Source organism: Limanda limanda, chromosome 5, assembly GCF_963576545.1.
Source record: "Limanda limanda chromosome 5, fLimLim1.1, whole genome shotgun sequence".
In the NCBI taxonomy this organism is placed as follows: domain Eukaryota; kingdom Metazoa; phylum Chordata; class Actinopteri; order Pleuronectiformes; family Pleuronectidae; genus Limanda; species Limanda limanda.
This window is the reverse complement of record NC_083640.1, coordinates 21823347-21844006: the sequence shown is the minus strand read 5'-3', so window position 1 is coordinate 21844006 and position 20660 is coordinate 21823347. Positions and strand designations below refer to the sequence as shown.

Sequence of the window (20660 nt, the reverse complement as noted above, 5' to 3'; positions counted from 1 at the left end):
ACAGAAAATAATCCAGTGTTTACATCAATACAATACTACATCATAATATAAATTATCAAAATGAGAAAACTTTTTTCCACAAAATAAAGATTAAAATAATAAATCTGTAACAGTCAATGGCCGATTTAATGGCAGTAATAATAACTATAAAAATGTTTGTTACAGCTAAAAGTACAAAACATTTAAGTTAAACCAAGTTATATAAAAAAAGTGTAACTCTACTTTTGTATTTTAAATTAGTTTTTTTTGCATCTGAAGCACATTTTTTCTGCCACCTGACTGAACCTCAAAAATTAAAATCTATGAAATACGTAATATCTATGAGAAACATTTGAGAGAAAGAGTCTCTACTCTGAAGATCAGTCCGAGCTTTATTCAGAAATACAAAATATGGAGCAAAACTTTTTTGGGGACGCTGGGAAGCTGAAAAGACACATGGGGAAATTTACCGAATGTTTTAGAGCCGTAGTATCAAATTTCGGGAAACATGGATCCTGTCACAGGACCAGAAACATTCAACAATCGAAATTGGTCTCACTCTTATTCGTGACCCACCATCATAATGGGTGTTTTTTTTGTGTCTCACTATGCAGGGCAGGCCCTGAAACATTAGAACCTGTGAAGCTGGAAACAACAATCACTCAACACACAAAGCTGTTTCTGGTCTCACTGAGGTTTTAATCTCTCGATCTGCCTGCTTGATAAAATGATCCAAAGCCAAGTGACGTACACGATATGTGCACAATCCAGAAAAGTTGCATATCAACTGTCACTTAGAAAATTGAGCAATATCCTGCTTGGCCTTTTCCTTCGAAAGAGACGTAGAGTGTCTCTTGTGTGTGAGACGCTCCAAACAGTCTGGACTCCTTTGTGAGCCGCTGTTTTTCTTATACCTGCAAAGAAAATCTACACAGTAAATCATTTATTCTATTTCAAAAGGCAACGATCAACTCATTAACGTTTGTACCATAATTCATGAAATCAAAACCGTAACTTGATGGAGTTTAAGTTTCCAAACATGTGGTTTTCAGATTCGAATCATTCTGTGGTTCGACGAGTTTCTGCATGAAAAAAAAAACAGGATGTTGAGACAAACTTTACGTCACAAGGGGCAAAGTCTGAGTCACTATTACAAATGTGACAGGAGACAAGGAATGAGAAAAGGAAAAAGCCACAGGTCATTGGAAAAGGTCAGTTAAAAAAAATAGGTAATTTCAGAAAATAATATAGAAGTTCAGCTTTCTCTCAGGGATCCCAGAATTCATTGAAACATCCCAAAGATCCAGGTATTGATAACACAAGTCACATCGTTACCAGCGTTAACAATAATATCAATCGCAGACTGAAGCCTCACCATTTACAGCAGAAGTACAGAGCTCCGGTCAGACTGATAATCAGCAGACTGACACAGAAGACAGTCACAATTAACTGCTCTTCTCCCATTGGCTGGATGACAAGCTCCGGACTGGCACACCTGAGGCCGTGAAAACCCTTTTCACAACTGTAACACACAGAGTCACACATGAACACAACTGTAACACACAGTCACACATGATCATTAAAACGCGCACAAACAGAGACACACACACACACACATACACACAAACACAGTGTCTTAACTATGACTTCAGAGGACATTTCATTAACTTACATTGATTGAGACTCTAACCTAAACCATGGTAACTACTTGCCTAACCCTAACCTTAACCCCGACCCTAACCCTAACCCTAACCCTAATCTTAACCTAAACCTAAACCTAAACCTAAACCTAAACCTAAACTTACCTTTAACCTTGACCCAAAACATGTCTCCACCTTATAATTTAAGGATTTGCATTATGGGGACTTACTTTGTGTCCCCATGGGGAAGACAGGTCCCCATAATGTGAGTGTAGAAACAGGTTAAGGTCCCCACAAAATGTGTAATACCTGGACCCCCCCCCCCCACACACACACACACAGAGGGCTGTACGTGCAGTGTTGCTCATTGATGTCCACCAGAAATATTCACTGGCCTTTGTTCAGACAGTAGTGGTCACAAGCGCTGTCGCATCTCTGTGTTGACCACTTCACCGCATGAGGGCGCTGTTCTCCCTGCCCTGCAAAGCCAACGACAGCAGCTGTTATAAACTTTTCAGACAACTTTGCATCATCCTCACTGGGTGCCACGCATTGATCTCCGAGAAAACAACTAATTGCTAATTATACTATCCATTTGTATTGTTCCATTTTTTTGAGTCTTTAAAAATCAGTAACATCTTTTAAATACCTAAATCTTTATTTATGTTAAATTGGTGTCAGAGCTGCAACAATCAACTGATTAATCAGTTATTCAAACAACAGAAAATCAACTAATAACTTCAATGTTTTTAACACAAAACTGCCAAACATTTGATGTTACACGTTCTCAGATATAAAAACTTCCGGGTATTATACATCACAGCTCATTTATGATACTGAGTGCACATACATCAACTTCAGTCATAAAGAGCACAATAGCTCCAATGTTTCATGACACCTAGACTGATTTATTTGCACTTGAAAAAGAAAGTGATTTGTTATAAATGTCATCACAACATTTGCTGGGGTGAATACCTGCAGAGAGAGAAGTGCTGTCTGCAGTTTTCAGTCTGGGTGAGACGCTCTTGGTAAGAACATGCGGCCAAAACAGCATGAGCAGAGAACCTGTTTAACAGAGAATATTTGTCTTCTTAATTATATTGGATATAATGTTAGTTTTGTGTGGAAACTGAGTTTTACCAACCCTGTGTAGTACTATGTGGTGTCTATGTGTGGTGTGGCGCCCCTGTCTCAGTCTGTGCCTATATGTATATATTAAAAATGCTTTATTGATGAATTGTGATCAGTTTAAGAAAAAGTTATTTTTAGTAGTTGTTTATTTTGGTTAATTTTAGGTTTCCCAAGAAAAGTCAAATTATGAACAAATATTCTGTCCTGAGTTTGAAAAGCAAACAGACATGTTATTTTTAACATCTTGAAAAAAACATGCTATGAATATGCAATTAAAACATGATTATTTTTTCCACAGAACCCAAAATGTTTTGTGTTTGTGGATTTTGTTTGGTCAAGAAACAATATGTTTAATAAAAAAAAAAAAATTGTTGTCCGACTCCCTGCCAGTTTATTTTTTGAGCTATCTCAACTGGGATGTGATGTGGTGTAGCCCACACGCATGTACGAGCATGCACGACAGTATAACGTGCAGCGTTTGCAGACGCCCACATTCCTGCAGGCAGGACACAAAAACACATGAATGTGGATGCAAGATGTATCTAGTTATGGCTGCTCATGAATGGGGTCATCCTAGAGGTGAAAGCCTGGTCTATGGGTTTCTGTTCCTGTCTGTAGTTATGGCTGCAGAGATATTTTGTCCTATGTTTTCAGAGAGAGGACGCCCGATGGTTGTTAGGTGTTTCTAACGGTGCACATGCGGAAAAGTGGTGACAAAGCAACTTTTATGATCTACTAATGATTCACTGATCTTTCAGCCCATTTACATCAATGACCACTGACTCATTCTGATGAGACATGTTCTTCAAACGGTTAAGGTGCAGAAACAACAGACCGCCTGAATATGAGCCACGTGATCGAGAGCAGGAAAATGAGTTTATCAGTGTTAAGCTGTTGTCAAGATGGGTAATATATTCATCACAAAAACTCAGGAATGAACCAGGAAGTAAAATGCAGCTGCATTAAATTACAACCAACACCATAAACTACAGTAAAATACTGAGGTACCTCAGTTCAATATTTCCATTTTCTGTTTCTAAAATATAATATTAGTGAAAGGATAATGCAATATAATACAATATTCCTTATACCTTGCTTCTGTACACAGGAATATGGGAAATAAAGTATATTGTATCTATCTGTATCTCTATTCTTCACATGGGCCACTTTTATGTAGAATGGAGACTTCCTTTTCTGGATTATACTTCTTTTACCTGAGTGGAAATTTCACATGTAGAAGTTGTAATGGAGTACTTTTACTTTAGTAACTGCATCCACTGTGGGCAACTGTAAGTTTATAATATAGGATCAAATATATATTTTTTCCTTTCTTATGTTTGTTAAATTACTCTTATAGGAAGTAACCTTGACAACAAATAATACCAGATTAATTTCCTTTCACATAATACATTTTCCATTCAAGGTTAAATTGCCAACATCCTCCAACCTCAGGCTCTGGGCGTCACCTCATTAACACAGGTATGTGCCCGAGTCCTTCATCTGACGCCAAACCTTTAACTTAGGTGGTTTCTGAAACTTGTTATAACTGCAGAGCCACACCAAGGTAGAGGAGGAAAATCACAAAACCTGTGTACAATACTCACAGAAGAGAAATAATCAAATCTTAAGTCATCGAAGTATCAGCAGCGAAATGTACAATTAGAGTAATTAACTCATTTTGAAGCTACATCTGATCCAGTTCTGTCTTATTCTGATGGATATTTAAACTATACTGCAAAACTTTAATCCCTTATGTATGTTAAAGCCTCCATTCTGGATTTCAAATTAGACGTAAAGGTTGAATCTAGTTTCAGAGATATTTTCATCTGACGCTGGCTTTTTGTGAGTTTTGACCATGAAAGTAACTAAGTACCTTTTTCCCAAATACTTTTACATTGTACATTTTACTGATAACCCTTCTTTTGTGTTTCCTGAGTATGTTTATCAATTGTGTATTTGATACTAGAGTATTTTGTCAGCTGAATGTAATGGAGTTAAATGCATTTGAGTAATAGTATAATGTTGTAGTACTCAGGCTCCTTTATTCAAGTACAATAAAGTATAGTGTGACCATTAAGACAAAGATGATTCGATAGAAGAAGAAAAACTATCAAAATATCACGAGGAATACTATCACCAAATGTACTTGAAGGGTTCTTGTGAAAAAAACTAAGTAATTTATCTAAAACCATGGACTCTGTGAGTAATTAATTATACTAGATTAGACAAGATTGTTTCATTATATTTAAAGATAGAATTTTAACTACACCTATAAATAATACATAGTACTTTTAGGTACTTTATACAGTTTTCAGTTGAGTAGTTGACTATTGCAGAATGTACTTAGTTACTTTTCAGTATTTCAGTGGCTTTAATATCTATTTTACTTGACCAAGTCTAATCACAACAGAGTCAAACTAAACTTGTGAACATGTTTCCTGTAAATTAAACATTAAAAACACTTCTTACCGATGAGAGAGAGCAGCGCAGACGTTTGAATGTTCTGAACACAGGTCTGTGACAGGAGGAGGCTCAGTGCTGCCTTCAGGTACACTGGGATCCAGGGTGGCTTAGAGACGCTTCAGGCCATTGAGCAAATTCACTTTTAGGTGGAAGAGGCAGATATAAACGGGCAGATACAGAAAAAGAAAAAAAAAACCTGATGGGCTCCATCCTGCGGTTTGGGTGTGGTGACACTCCTGTGGTTTGGACAATTTCCCACTTCAAAGACCCAAATAAAAACACAAAACCTGCAGGCAGCTCAAAAAACCAAGGAGGGGCCGTTTGTGTCTCCGTCATCACATCATCACCGATTATTCCAGGGATTATTTTTGTACTGGAGCAGATAAACACTGGTGGAGGAAGAATATGAACAAGAAGTAGTCTAGTTATTTCACATTATGAAAACCCTACATTACCAATCCTTCATTTATAAAAGCACAGAAGTATCAAAAGTATTTATCATACAGCAGAATGTCACATGTCAGAATTTTACCCACTTATAAAAGTAGTGCAGTGTCAAGTATAATACTTTAATTCCATCTGCAGTGGTGAAATGTAATGTTAAGTAGCACGAAAAAGAAAAACTATCTTTGTAAGGTATTTAGTAAATGTACTCAACCATTTTCTGGCAAAATAACCAGGTAAATGCTGAGCTAACCTAACTGTAATATTCCTATAATCTTCTATTAAGATTTTATACAAGAAAAATGGTAGATAAACAACTGTGTTTTATTTTCCTCTGCATTGTTTTAAATGATCAATGTTTAGACTTTTGCACACAATAAAATATTTATAGAAACACTTCATGATTAACGGAAAACACATTTGCCATTTGATTGCATGTTTATTTATTCGGTTCATGTTGACTGACGTGCAACCTGTGTCACATCAGGGACATTAATATTAAATTTTCAACATAGAAACAATGTCTCCTGTCGCAAGGCTCCTGATTTGAGAACAATGATGAGAGAAACTTCATCGATAAGTTTCTGACAAGGTGTTTATTCACCTTTTAACTAGAGTCACTCAGGCAACATATAAATATTATTTTCCATAAATCTATGACAAACATTTAAATTAACAGTACGTTCAATAAGTTAAATTCTATAGTACAATAAATACACCTCATTTCTCACCCTCTGTTTTTAAAGGACAATAGAATTAATAATATATGACCCTAATTGAAAAAAAAAAGTCTCAACCAGGTCTGACATCATTGAGTTAGGTCATCTGGAGGTCTTCACGTCAGAGCATCTGCAGGTTTGAGCTATTGTGTGAAAATAAATAGATCTTTTCTTTATGCTTGTCAAATAGAACAGTTAAATAAAGTACAAAAAGCTTTTAGGGAATCACAAGTGCTTTGTGTGTCTCGTTGACAATGGCTGTAGGAGTGATGAAGATGATGAAGATGATGATGATGAGGAGGAACAGTGACTGTCAGGGGTCACACTGATGTTTCAGAGGGTGCAGATTTTATAAGTGGGGCTGATTTCATACACCTGGAGAAAGCAAACAAACATCTGTATTAGAACTTCAAGACGTCTTTGAAAAGTAACAGACAACTGTTAATAAGTGTGAAAACACTGGAAATCCAAAAAAAGAAACAAACAGTGAGAAACTGAGTTTAAAGCATGAGAGTAAAAATTGTCTGTAAATCTAAATATGCAATATATTGAGAAATTATTTTGAATCAGGGAAATGTTTGGTACCAAATTACAAAGTTGTCAGTTTCTCAAGGGTAATCAAATTTAAGACTTTATTTCAAGCATTTTTATGGTTTAATTCCTATATTATCACATCCCCCTGTTCCTAATAACATAAAGAAACAAACACACACTTGGACAGTAGAAACCCACCTCCTGTTGATAAAGCAGTAAATCACGATGGCCAGGATCAAGAAGAGCATGGCGACCCCGAAGATGATGCCGATCAGCTGCTCAAACTCAGGGAGCGTGTGAGTGGTGTCACTGAAGAAGTGGCAGCGAGGCCCGCTGTACGAGGACGAGCAGCTGCAGAGGTACAGACCAGAGGTATGTGAGTGCATTCCACAGGTGAACACGAACCAACATGTGCCGGCACTGTATTTTTTTACTGACAACAACTAAAAACAGGTTACACACTGCACCTCTACAACATAAATGTGTGTGTGTGTGTGTATCTGTTTTCATCTTACATGCAAAAAGGTTTGTCGCTGTCTTGGGGGTACATGCACTCGCCGCCGTTCTCACAGTATTTCTCATCTTTGCTATCACATGATTTGTGAGTACGCAGAACCTTTGGATGCTCCACGCTGCCTTCACACAGGAAGAGATGCATCACAATCAATCCTCACATAGTAATACAACATTGTGGAGAGCCTGTTTGTGGCAATAGGCAATTGACTGCTACAGGAAACGAATAATACAAATAACAATAATTATATGTATCTTTTTTTTGAATATATAGCACCTTTCAAACATTGCAGCTCCATGTTCTTTGTAGAAATAAAATAAATACAAAATACATAAATACAAAAGCATATATAGAGGTATATGAAAAGATAAAAAATGCAAAGCAGGTTGGATAAAAGAATCAGAACTATAAAAGCTATGTTTAAACCAGAAGATGATAAAGAATAAATTATGAAACAGTAGAAAATTTGCAATTTGAGCGAGGAATATATTTTCATTGGTCTGTTGATTTGAATTTGACATATTTCCCATACAGATTTAATTATTTACAAAGTCATATATCTTCACAATGATAAAAAAACTCACTGGTGTTGAGCTGCGTGGTCGTATTTGTAAGAAGAGAAGCTGCTGTTGTCTGGAGGTCTTCGGTCAGAATCGCAGTTTGTCCTGTTGTGGTCAGGAGGAGCAGCACTGCCACTGCCGAGAGGACGACTGAGAGAAGAGAGGCAAATGACAGAAAATAGGAAGTTTAATTATTAGATCTGAAGGGTTATCAGAGTTTAGTTTCCTCCCTTGTGCTGCAAAACTTTTTATCTTCTCGTCAAAATTCTTCTTTTTGTTATTTTCTACCAAATGGTGGAGAATTATCTTTTAAAAACAAATCCCAGAATAACTGCATCACAAAAAAATCATCATTTCAACTGTTAGCTGGAATCACAGACAAGAGTCAAAGTATATGAACAAAAAATGGTGCCTTCCTTGACACTTACCTCTCTCCAGGTTGGTCTGTCTTTGTTTGAACATCTTCTGTTGGTGTGATGTCTGATGACAGAGCAGTGTGATCCACAGCTGGTTTGTGCCGAGCTTATATACCGTGCTGCCAACCACCGAACTGATTCGAACAGCCAATCAACGAACCGAGGATTTCATGAAAAATGAGAAGCATTTCCTTTCAAAAAAACATCTGCATCATTTCCTTTATTCCCAAACAGCTCCCAGCATGTAGGGACAGAGTCTGCGGGCTGACGGTGGTGGAGGTGATGCTGGTGGGGGCATGTGATTACCCAGAGGCTTTGTGAGTGGAGTTTCTTCTTTGGAAGTTTCTGAGCCCACGCAGGCCCCTGGCAGGTTGAGTTTCACTAAAATGCCTCCTTTGCCAGTTTGTGAGGTTGCTTCATTGAAAGTTACAGGTGTTGGGAAAGCCTCAATTTCCTCAGACGGGCAACTGCCAAATAGTTTTCTTCTTTTCTGGCTTGTAATTAGTATGACGACAAGCAAGTGCATCATAGATGAGATGTATAGAAAATTCTTTGCTGCTGGTTGGCAGCAAAAACGTCATGACCGCTCTCTAAGAGTTAAGCCAAAGTGTCTTGATCGCCCCCTGGTGGCTGGCTGCAATACAGAACTCAAACCCGACCTCATCCATGTTAATGAATGAGGCTTGGACCGAACTATAAAGTCAAAGTCCATGCAAAATATTTTTTATTGAAGATGGTTTCTGTTATTTGAGGTTGTTATTGACACACAAAAACTATGAAGGATAGTTTGTGACCGCACTCCATGATCACAACTCCGCGAACTCTGGCTGCAAATGAAGTCATCAGCGCAAGATGGCAGAAGGTTCCAGGGATAAATTCTCATTTGTTAAGTTTATCCTAAAACAACACACAGCTGCCCATGGGTTGTTTTGGGATGAACATAAAACAATGTGCACCCAATAGCTAACAGAAAGAAAGGGAGATTGTAATATTTGCACCGCATTGTCTTTTATTATTTAATACTCCTTTTCCAGTGAATCTGGAATGTTCAAAAATTAAACAAAACGAAGTCGGTAGAAAAAATATGAATCTAAAGTCACAAAAAGTGAACTCTGAAATAAATAACTTAAATAAATAAATGAACAAATTCACAATATAAACAAAGTACATATCAAATAAGTTTCCCAGCAGGTATGAAGTCTTGAGCTCATGGAGTTTTAAATAAAGTGTGTTAGATGTTTGGCAAAGTGCATGTGTGTGTATAAACCTAAAAGTAATACATCTCTGTATGCATATACATATTGTATCATATAGCTTTCATTAAAATGAACGGCTTTATAGTGTGTCAGTGTTTAATGCATCAGTGCGTTTCTCGCAGCAGTCACAGTGTTCTTCATCAGCATGGCGACCGTCATGGGACCCACGCCCCCTGGAACAGGAGTGATGATTCCTGCCTTCTCCTTCACTCCTGCAAGGCAAACAGATGAGGTAAGCATGTTTTATATAAAATGTGTCATACCAGTTTTGTAAATCTATATAGCCCTGGCAGTGGTTATGCTTTGCCCCCTGACCAGAGTTTACAACTCAAATGAAGTTTTGATTATTCACCCTCAAAGTCCACGTCACCAATGAGCCGGAGTTTTCCCGTCTTTGGGTCGTGGATCCGATTTATGCCGACGTCGATGACCGCTGCGCCCTCTTTCACCATATCTGCTGTGATCAGTCTGGGGACACCTACAACATGAAGAGTTTACAGAGACAGGATAACATGAAGATGTTTAATTCAATTTTGTATTGAAGGATGGTATCTTGTTGTGTTACATGTTGAATCGTCTCAGACAACGTGAAACATAAAACTTCATAATTCGTGGTAAAATGTGTGTGACTTGGCAAACTATCAAAATAAGACTCCAAACAAATAGGGAGCGGCATAGAGAAAGTTGAGTGTCCACCCCTATCGTCAGGAACAAGGGAGCACGCTGTTTGGTTTCCTCTTCCAGTACATGTACCATATCCAGTTATACAGGAACAAATCCTTCCAACTTCACCTTCATGTTGAACCTTAGCCTGAATAGATCTAACCCCAGACCCCCATCAAAGCTTAAATGAACATTATCAAGATCAAACTAAAGAACTGATACATTTTTAAGTTATACAAGTGTCTCAGAACAGAAAGCTGCCGTGATAATTGTCTCTTTTTAACCACTGGTTCCCGTGACAGTTACCAGTTATCACCTGATACTTAAAAAGGTTTCAGAGCAGAATAAGATGACGCCTCAGCTGAGAGTCTGTGAGGAAGGATATAATTAAGTAATATATATTTATTCTAACAACCGCGCCACTTTGAAGTCTGCTTCCGAAACGTGTCAAGTTATAATCCTGGAACTGTAGGTGCTCCACATTGGGATCGAATCTGAGCCACATAACAATTAAGGCTGTGGTTTAACGGTAGAAAATACCACAGCCGCTACGCAGCAGACAGACACCACAGTGACACATTAACTGCAGGTTCCACAACATTTCAATCCACGACACACCCTCGATTTTTACCAAACACCTGATCATTTCCCAAGGGACACTGAAACTACTGGAGGTTCATTTAATTATACAGCAGCGTATCCTAATATACAAAACACACATGTCAAAATATGATGAAAAGGAAGTGAACGGCCTGTCCCTGCTTTAATTTGATGTATTCACCGCGGCAGACAACATGGCACCCCTTCAGGCATTATGTTACTCAAGAGCTTTTAAAAGGATATTGTTGCCCTGAATTGATTGATGGTCTCACATTCGAGCGGCAACAGTTCACTATTGTTCCACAATCCTCACCCCAAGTGGAGCAGAGCGGGTAAATATCCGCGACACTTCAGAGGTGATTATTGAGATTCCAACGAGATCACTTCAAGTAAGGGCTGGTTAGCACTTTCACAATCTTTACTCCCTCTTGCATTATCAGTTCACATAATCCCCCCCACCCACCCCGTATGTGCAGCTCAACATGATGAAAAGGCATCTGACAGGAGATTAAGGAGTGTGGACTTGAAGAAAGAGCCGCTTCAACAACATAATGAATGACTAAATTAAAAGTTTATCATCCATGTCAATAAACGAAAATTACAAAAATGATTCAGTCAAACAAAAAACATTAAATCAATTTGCAACTGTTTGATCGATCGGCCCCATGTCAACTCAGGGCCCACTTCCCTCAGAGGCTGCATTCGACGGCTGATGAAGCCACAGCAGCGCGGTTAAACTGTCCCATTTGTTGGCTGCTTCGAATGCAGCCGACAAATATAACTTTCTACGTGGGATTCCCCTCAGGCCAACCTATCCCAGGATTCATTGCATGCCAGGGACAAGATAGCTATCTGGGATGCTTAGTAGTAAGTAGCCTACAATGAGCTGGGGACACAAAAAGGAAATCCTCCGAATGCCAGACCTTCTCATTCGCTGTCGAAATGGCCCACGTAGGCCGACTCCTGCAGTCTCCATATCAGAAAACACTTTCAAAGGTCACATACCTGGTTTGTCTTGAGCCATGTTTTCAGTGTTGTTATAATAAAATGGACGCTTGTGAATTTTCTGCTATAAGAAGGAATTGAGATCCATTTTTCTGCTGCTCTGCCTGAGAATGCTGGTCAACCGAAAGTGGTTTTTCTGAATTTCTTCGAGCAGTTGTGTCTGACTGACGACCTAAATACTGTCTCTGCAGAGTGACACCGTGTTTCTAACGTTGTAAACTGAATATATTTAAGGGTTAAACAAGAGAGTTGAAGAAAACATCTTTGACATGAAGAAAACTGTATTGATGGAGATTTTTACACAATTTTATAAGATTTTATAGCCAGAATGATTGATATAGAAATTAATCATTATCAATACCTACAATAATTGTTAGTTGCCACCCAAAAGGTGACTAATATGTTATAAACCCCTGTGAATGACTTGTATCATTAGAGACATATCTGGTTCTGAGTCATTCAGATTAACTGTCAGTATAAAAGTGTAAAGACAGTCATTACTCATGTCAATGTCATATTTACCTGCAGCTGCAATAATGATGTCAGCCAGGCTGGTTAGCTCCTTCAGCCGCTCCCTCGGTGTACATCTGTGGACAATGGTCACTGTGGCATCTCCTGATCGGAAACAAGACTTTGATTGAGCTTGGTCAACTCATATAAAACAAAAAAAGTTTTTTGTCCCACACCTCGAAGAGAGTCTTTGGTTTTTTCGGAGCCGAGGTTTTGAGAAATGCAGTAGAAACGATGCGGATGGATTCAATTTCATATCTGGTGTTTAAAGCAGTAAAAAAAGGGAGTTATAGTTACTCTGGATAATCAGGGAATAAAACGAAAGATCTCTAATAGAATAACTTACTGAAGCAACAGTCCTTGTGAAGCCAGCTGACAGTGAGCTATCCTGACAAACAATGACACTTTCTACAGGGTTTTCTGGGCCGTGCCTGCTCAAAAACAATGACCACTCCTGCTGACGTCAGAAAACCTTACTGCACTTTAACTGAAATATAATATGAACCTTCAGGGGAGCAGTGGCATTGTAAAAATTTAAAAAAGTCCTCTTATCTTTCCTATACGTACAAGTTAATCAAGTTTCCATTCTAGGACTACTACTTTCTACTTTTACATCTTTCATTTATCAAGCCGGGCGGATTTGTGCATTTTCCAGGACTAATCTCACTCCACTGACCTCAGCATGGAACATCTTCAAGCATCAACACCCAAGTCAGGATTCCATGTACTACAAAAACGTATATTTTTCTACGACAGAAAGTACCACGTGGGGGGTGGTGAGGTAACAACGTTTACAATAGTAATCCAAGTCTTTGTGTCATATGTGTTAGGACATCCTGCGGAGTGATAACTGAACTGTGACAATGCATAGAGGCTAAGAGGGATCACGCAGGGAGGGCTTCAAGATAAGAATGAGGGGGAGGGAGGACGAGTCACAGCACATCCAAGCTGCACCACATACCTGGTGGTCTGTGTGTGTGTGTTCCTGTACTTATACCTTTGTGAGGACCCTTTTAAGCATAGACCCTACAGAGTGACATTTTTGCAAAGTGAGGACATTTGGGGCCCGTCCTCACTCCTTCAAAGGGCTGTTTGACGGTGAGGCATTTAGTTTGGATGGTTAAGGTTAGGATGAGGGTGAGGGGCTAGGGAATGCATTATGCCAATGAGTGCCTCACTAAGATAGAAGTATAAATGCGTGTGTGTGTTTGTGTGTGTGAGAGATAAATTTGGGAGGGATTAAGAAATGTTTAGGGTGTGTTATCAAAGGTTAAACCAGGTGCTTGTTTCAACGTCACTGTTTGTGCAGATTCATTTACTTGTTTCCTTTCTACATTCTACTTCACTGATCGCTAAAAGGGGCCAAATGAATGTTTCAATAACATGGATTGTTATTTATGTATTTCAGACATGTTGCTTTTAATCATTGACAAAATAAGGGTTTCTATTGACCCAGTGGTCTGTGATACCGTTCCAGCCATAGACTAGCACATCCCGGTATTTTCTCTCTGCTATCAGATTAAACAAAACATGTAATGTTGATGCTATGTTGGTTGATTTTTGTGACTCTTGTCAGCAGCTCATCAGTCCATGCATTATATTTCAAGGGCAACACACATTCATGGTCCATGATGTGTATGAAAACACCAAAACAACAAACTGGCAGCAGGTCAGTGCATCAGTATACCTGCATCTCGATTGTGCTTCACTCAATTGAGACGTAAAGACAGAGGCCGTGAGCCGGCTGCACCGACTGCTCACAAGTTCTGACTTAACTGGGCCTAACGTTTGCATATTTGCATGCAGGTGCAAGTTATTCATTTTTTTGTGTAAATCTGACCTGCTTTACCAGGTCAAGTTTAACTTGTTGCTTCATTGCAGCAGTAAATTCCATGCTGGGCCTTTTCAACCTCCCTCCCTACTTCCTACACCCTTATAAGGATAGTTGATATTTCCTGCAGGTATGCACAATGCCAAAAATCTCGCCCTGTGCTTTTCCTTCACGCTCCCTTGTTTTTTTTTTCATTTTTGAAGGACGTGCATCAGCATTTATTGTTTTGTTCTTTCAGGCAAGAAGTCATTCCCGTCTTCAGTTATTGATCACAGCCTAACAAAGCGTTAATCATCCCTGGGGGGAAGCCAAGATGGTGCAACATCATTTACGTACAAAGATGCTGGCTCATCTGTGTGCACACAGATGAACACACACACATGCGTAGACACACACCCACGCACTGAACTACTTACCTCCAGGTCGTTCATGGTTGCGGTCAGTGTGCAGCAACATTGCGATCGGCATTCCGACATTTTTGGAGCGACCAGCGACCACCACATTCTTTCCAACTGTCTCAATACCTGCACAAACACATTTTCAAGGAAAATATTTCAAATAATTGATGTCAGATGCAGAGTATTTGCAAACTGAGATAAAGAGAACTTGAACGTGCATGCAGCAATATCATTTGATCAACAGAAAATTAACCAATGAACCTGCACAGAGAGCCTGGGGCAGTATTTCACCTTTGCCTGATCAAAGAGGCATGTTGGAGTGAGGTTCGTCTGTCAGCTGCACCACAGCCTGGCGCCACAACGTTACACATGTGGTGTGTAACCGTGGTATAAATTTCACTGCCAGGTAGGACAGAGGTCTTCACAGTGATGCATAGTGGAAGGATAAGTAAGACTGTATTCAACAGAATCTATTAATTTCTCTCTTTAATTGTGTTATTCTTCGTGTATAGGGTTTAGTCATCATTTCCAATCAGATTCACATTAACTAAGTTCAGGTACAGACGGAAAACAGCCCGACAAAAAAAGCAACGGGCCGCAGTGATGGTTGTGTGTTATTTGACACCATTAATTATGTGGTCGAATAGATAAAGACCTTCATTAAACACTTTCTAATTGCTCAATATAAACCCTCGTTTTCAGTTGTGGTAGGATATCTACCTGAAGATTTGTTGGTTTGCCATTAATAAAACGGCCAATATGAGCTTTTCAAAGACATATCTTTATTATCGCTGCCATTATGAAAAGTTTTATTTTATTGAATAAACAATGCTTAAAAAATGAGAATTTATGTTCATGTTCTATATTTTTTTTACTCCGCTCTACTTTTTTATCACAAGCTTACCTTGAACCCTGAAAACATTCTTAACAAGTAGATGAACAGCGGAGAAGTGGATTTTTTATTTTTTTATTTTCTTGTGAATATCCAAAGGATCTCAATGTGATTACCAAAGCTATGACTGCTTCCTCTTGTCTAAAAAGAGAGAGAGAGAGGAGAAGAACCTTCTTCTTCATCCTTATCATATTCTGCAAACACCATTCTAGAGAGCATGCTAAGCTGCTCTATGCCTGTGTGGTATGGACCTGAAAGAGATTCTGAGCTGAGCAGCTGAGCAACAGCACCCTCTTTTGGGTTTTACCGGTAAGACAACAAAGGGTTTACTTTGTTTACCGTGGCAGCCTATTTAAAAATATCATATTTTTTTTTACAGCCTACAGCATCAACAAGGAGAGCAAATTCAATCTAAATCTCAATCATCAGACTCATTTGACTCACTTGTTCCATCTTAACAAGTGAGTCAAATTGTTCTTATTCTTTATCATACATGTTTTGTTAATGTAACTTGACTAAATATGAAGACGTATGTGCCTTATTTAAGGTTACAAACACTTAATTTAGCCAAATTTGATCATTACATTTTGTGAGGTTACACAAGTACAGTGAAACTTTTAGGATACTTCAGCCCTTGTTCTTATTAGGCAGAATATTTACATCATTCACTTGGTCAAGTGAATTTTATTGCTATGCTCTACCTAGTGGCTGCTTTTCCCATTGCCTCCAGAGAAAATAAAGTAACAGCATAGACAAAACTTAGAGGTTTGCACAAAATAAGCTCTGAGATGAGCTATATAGATAATCGTCTTCTTTCAAATTAAATGTAATAGATCTTTAATGCACTCCACAGGATTAGTTGTTTGCAGCAAAGTAAAAATAAATACCAACACACCATTAAAACCAGGACAACTGAAATTGAAACTTGGTGGTGAGTAATGGAGCTGAAGTGGTTTTGACAGTTCACCTGCTCTTTTGATGATCTCCCAGACTGCTGCAGGGGTAGCAGGCACCATGGATCTCTGGTCCAGACACAGTTTCCCAATATTCACGATATGGAAACCATCCACGTCCTTCTCTGGAGCGATGGCATTACACACTGCTCGCTCATTGATGTGCTCTGAGGGGGGGGTCAGACAGATACTCAGCAACACATTTAATAAAACACACCAAATAAAGACATACTGTGAAACATGCAGCTCTAAACACATAGTACGGGGGATGAGTTCAATGTTAATATCAAATGGCCTGACACCAACTAATTTCTTACTGAAAGTATACAATTCAAAACAAAAATAAATTGTTTAGATCAAGTCTTGCTTGGATGATGTAACCCATGTTTAAAAACTCGAAATAAATAATTACTTAAATAAGAATCTTATAAAATTGTGCGTTAATGCTCATGAATAAACAGTTCAGGTCCAGTAGCATGTAGTTCTCTATTATTCAGTGACACATGTTTTATAATAGGCTTGTGCTCAATATGAAATGTAAACCAGGATTCAGGTCGAAGGAAATACATTTCAGACCTGCTATCGAATAAGCCAAATGTTACTATAGATGCACAAACATATATGTATGTATATTTATATAAGAACACCCCAAATTGAACTGCAGTAAACATTAGGTAACTTTGATGTCAGCTGTGACACGTGTTTACCGGGAAGTGGCAGCTGTACTAACAAGCCGCTGACCCTCCAGTCACGGTTCATCTTGTCAATCAGCTCCAGCAGCTCCTCTTGGGACACCGAGCTCGGCTTCACCATTGTGTCACTGGAAATACCTGGAGCGCACGTACAAATAATACAAGTTCACAACTGGGGCCATGTGCATGTTCATTTACAGTCGTTTGAAAGTATTTAGCAAATACTTTTGCCCATAAAAACGTGTCCATCCATGTGTATGTGCATGTATATGTTCATGCATGTCATACAGTGTTCAGGGATGTGTGCGATGCTCATATCTGACCCAGGATGCTGGCGGCCCGGGTCTTGTTCCTGACATAGGTCCGACTGGCCGGGTCGTCCCCCACTAGGACCACTCCTAGGTGGGGTCTCATGTTGCCCTGAGCTACCAGCTCTTCCACATCACGCTGGATTTCTCTGTGGAGCTGACGAGCCAACTCCGTCCCCGAAATCACCACAGCAGCATGCCTGGGAATCGTAGATCATACAGACAGCTCATAGCACATCGCAGGATGAAAAACAGACTCGGCACATTCATTCAAATAAATTATTGGCTACTTGAGGAAGGAAAATCATTAAGTAACAATTCATGATCGCCAGAGGCCCACAAACACATTTTTATCCCTGGGGCCTCCTGAGATATTAGGCCAGCCGTGGTAACTGAAACATCTGGAACTGTAAGAACATGTTGACTGTACATACACGGTTTTTTTTGGGCCCCAAAACACCAAAGACTGACTCACAACTGACACACACCTATGATCAACACACACACAATCCCCCCTCCCCAAAAAAATCTATTTAGTTTGTGAACGCAGTTGTTTGCACTAAATTACGGTTTCTCTTCTGTTATTTGCAGAAACTGCTGATGTAGTTGTTTTCACACTTTATATATATATATATATATATATATATATATATATATATATATGTACACCTGTATATATATAATATCTTGTACCTGAGGATGTGACTATAAGAATACTTTCAATCCTAGTGTCGCAATGCGCATGCGCGATGATCTCACCAATGAGCGAGCTCCTCTCGGGTAACGTGATCTCTGCTACTGACGTGGCTCCACAAACCAGTAACCATAGCGACGAATGAACGCTCTTGATTCGTGAATGAAAGAATTATTTACGCATTTGAAATGAAGGCGTTTGCTGTGACGCCCGCGTGTTTTATCTACGTGTCATTTGATTGTTCGTTGACGTCACGTCCGCCGCAGCTAACGTCCTCTAGCACGAGCAGCTAATGCTACAACCACATGCTACATCCGGCGACACGGCGGCGCGTTATGCAATCGTGGCCGGAGTTGGTCGCTTGTTCTCGGCTCACTCACTCCCGGTCTCTCGCCTCTCAGCTCGGGCTACATCCGCGGAGCCTGCCCCCCCTCTCGCTGAACGGTGAAGCCCGCTGTCAATCACCGTGCGCGGGCACGTGACGGCTCCACACGCCCCCCCCCCCGGAGGCTGCGGCTCATTCATCCCGCGGCTCCTCGACGCGTGACCCCGGGTGGAACCCTGCGGTGCCTCCCGCCTCGCTGCCGCTCACCTGCCCGCAGACTGGTGCACATGTCTCCGCTGGCTCTCGCACTTCCTGTGGGTCCGCAGCCTGGCCCGGCAGCGGGGATGGTGCAACGTTAGCGGGCTGCACATCCTGAAGGAGGAGCGTAGCGGGGGGAGAGAGGCCGCCATGTTGCTGTGCGTGCGTCCTGGAGCGTGCGTGTGTGCGTCGTGCGCGCGCTTGTGTGTGTGTGTACGCGTGAGAGGGAGGGTGAGGGACAGCATGCAGATGTATGGATGGATGGATAGATTAATACAGACATAGATAGATAGATGGAGAGAGAGAGAGATACATAGATGGATGGATGATAGACATACATATACATATATATAAATATATATATATGTATATACATACAAACATACAGAGGGATAGATTGGTGTATGGATCGATAGAGAGAGATACATACATACTGTACATAGATATATAGATAGAGGGATGGAAAGAGAGAAAGAAAGATAATTAATACATAGAGGGATAGATGGATCGATAGACAGATACATACATACTGTACTGTACATTGATATACAGTCCCTGAAAAAAGTCTTGTCACTTATCCATTTTGTAGAAACAACAGCCTATAACCTGACTTCTAATTTATCCATTGGTTTTAGAAATGGCTCATATGAAAGCTTAAACCCTCCCAAATCATGTTTAATATACTAAAATAAATTTGCTTCACTGAAGAAAGATTGATCATTTAATGAACACAGAAAGGTCAGATTTTGGCAAGACAAAAGTTTTGTCGCCTCCAAAGTAATGTGAAAATTTAACAAATAATTTACTTCAAATACGAAAATATGTTGCATAACATCAGTGAAATAAGTAGTGGTGCTGTGAGATCGATATTTAATATCTTGTATGACTTCCATGAGCTTGAAGGACTGCATCCATGCGGTTCGACAATGATTCATACAATTTATTGATGAAGTCATCAGGAATAGCAAAGAAAGCAGTCTTACATGCCTCCAAGAGTTCATCAAGATTCTTTGGTTTCGTCTTCCATGCTTCCTCTTTCATTCTACCCCAAACATGCTCAATGATGTTCATGTCTGGTGACTGGGCTGGCCAGTCCTGGAGCACTTGATCTTCTTTGCCTTGAGGAACTTTGATGTAGAGATGGAAGTATGCGATGGAGCACCATCCTGCTGCAAATTTTGACCCCTTGTATGGTTGGGAATGTAAGAGGTAGCTAATACTTCTTGATATTTTAGGCTATTGATATTGCCTTCCATCCTGCAAATCTCTCGCACACCCCTATACTGGATGTAACCCCAGACCATGATTTTTCCGCCACCAAACTTAAAGGGACTCTTACCTTTGTTGCATTTATACACTTTTTTTGGATAAGGTTAAATTGGTATTAATAAGGTAATGACACTCTAAAATGCAAGACAGACCCACCAGGAGTAAAAACAAACAATTATTTCACTCTCATAATATTTAGTGAAAACTTCAACCAATAAAATTCTTCGGACCGAAGGACCTTATTGGTAGACAGACCTGTCTGTTTGCTGCATGGACATGCAGGTTTTCCGTCTGCTTCTTGTGGCGCATTCGGGCCCGCGTCATCAAGGCGCGTCCTCAACTAGAGGGTTTGTTTTGATTCCACGGCAGACAGTAGCGAGTAGCGACCGTATAACTTACCGGTGCTTCTGAATCCGAATCCATTGCTTTGGTAAACAAAAACTCAAGTGCGTGCGCGGAGGCGGTAGGTTGTAAGTCTGCTTGTAAATAAAGTTTCTTCAAAAAAATAAAAACACCGGGATGGTTGTAAGTCTGCTTGTGTAAATAAAGTTTCTTAAATAAAACACCGCGGATGGGAACGAGGGGGTGGGGCATTGGAGGAAGGCG

At 39.7% G+C, this 20660-nt stretch overlaps 3 protein-coding genes across 3 annotated transcripts; all 3 read right to left on the bottom strand.

Annotated features, from left to right (window-relative positions):
• Positions 1–1350: 1350 nt before the first annotated feature.
• LOC133002156 (proepiregulin-like) lies at positions 1351–2673 on the bottom strand. The gene is given in 3 exon segments (XM_061071918.1): positions 1351–1501; positions 1972–2098; positions 2595–2673. Coding segments are annotated over 3 exon segments (357 nt in total).
• Positions 2674–6696: 4023 nt separating this feature from the next.
• On the bottom strand, positions 6697–8446 carry epgn (epithelial mitogen homolog (mouse)). The gene is made up of 5 exons (XM_061070826.1): positions 8407–8446; positions 8009–8113; positions 7426–7546; positions 7109–7261; positions 6697–6751 (listed from the first exon to the last, which is right to left on the bottom strand). Exons 1-5 carry the CDS (start codon positions 8444–8446, stop codon positions 6697–6699), a joined length of 474 nt encoding a protein of 157 aa, XP_060926809.1.
• Positions 8447–9734: 1288 nt separating this feature from the next.
• LOC133002281 (bifunctional methylenetetrahydrofolate dehydrogenase/cyclohydrolase 2, mitochondrial-like) lies at positions 9735–18943 on the bottom strand. The gene is made up of 8 exons (XM_061072061.1): positions 18795–18943; positions 17524–17708; positions 17216–17338; positions 16523–16675; positions 14682–14789; positions 12447–12539; positions 10009–10134; positions 9735–9868 (listed from the first exon to the last, which is right to left on the bottom strand). The coding sequence occupies exons 1-8, from the start codon at positions 18935–18937 to the stop codon at positions 9753–9755; spliced, it is 1047 nt and encodes a 348-aa protein (XP_060928044.1). The 5' UTR covers positions 18938–18943; the 3' UTR covers positions 9735–9752.
• Between the last annotated feature and the right edge of the window lie 1717 nt (positions 18944–20660).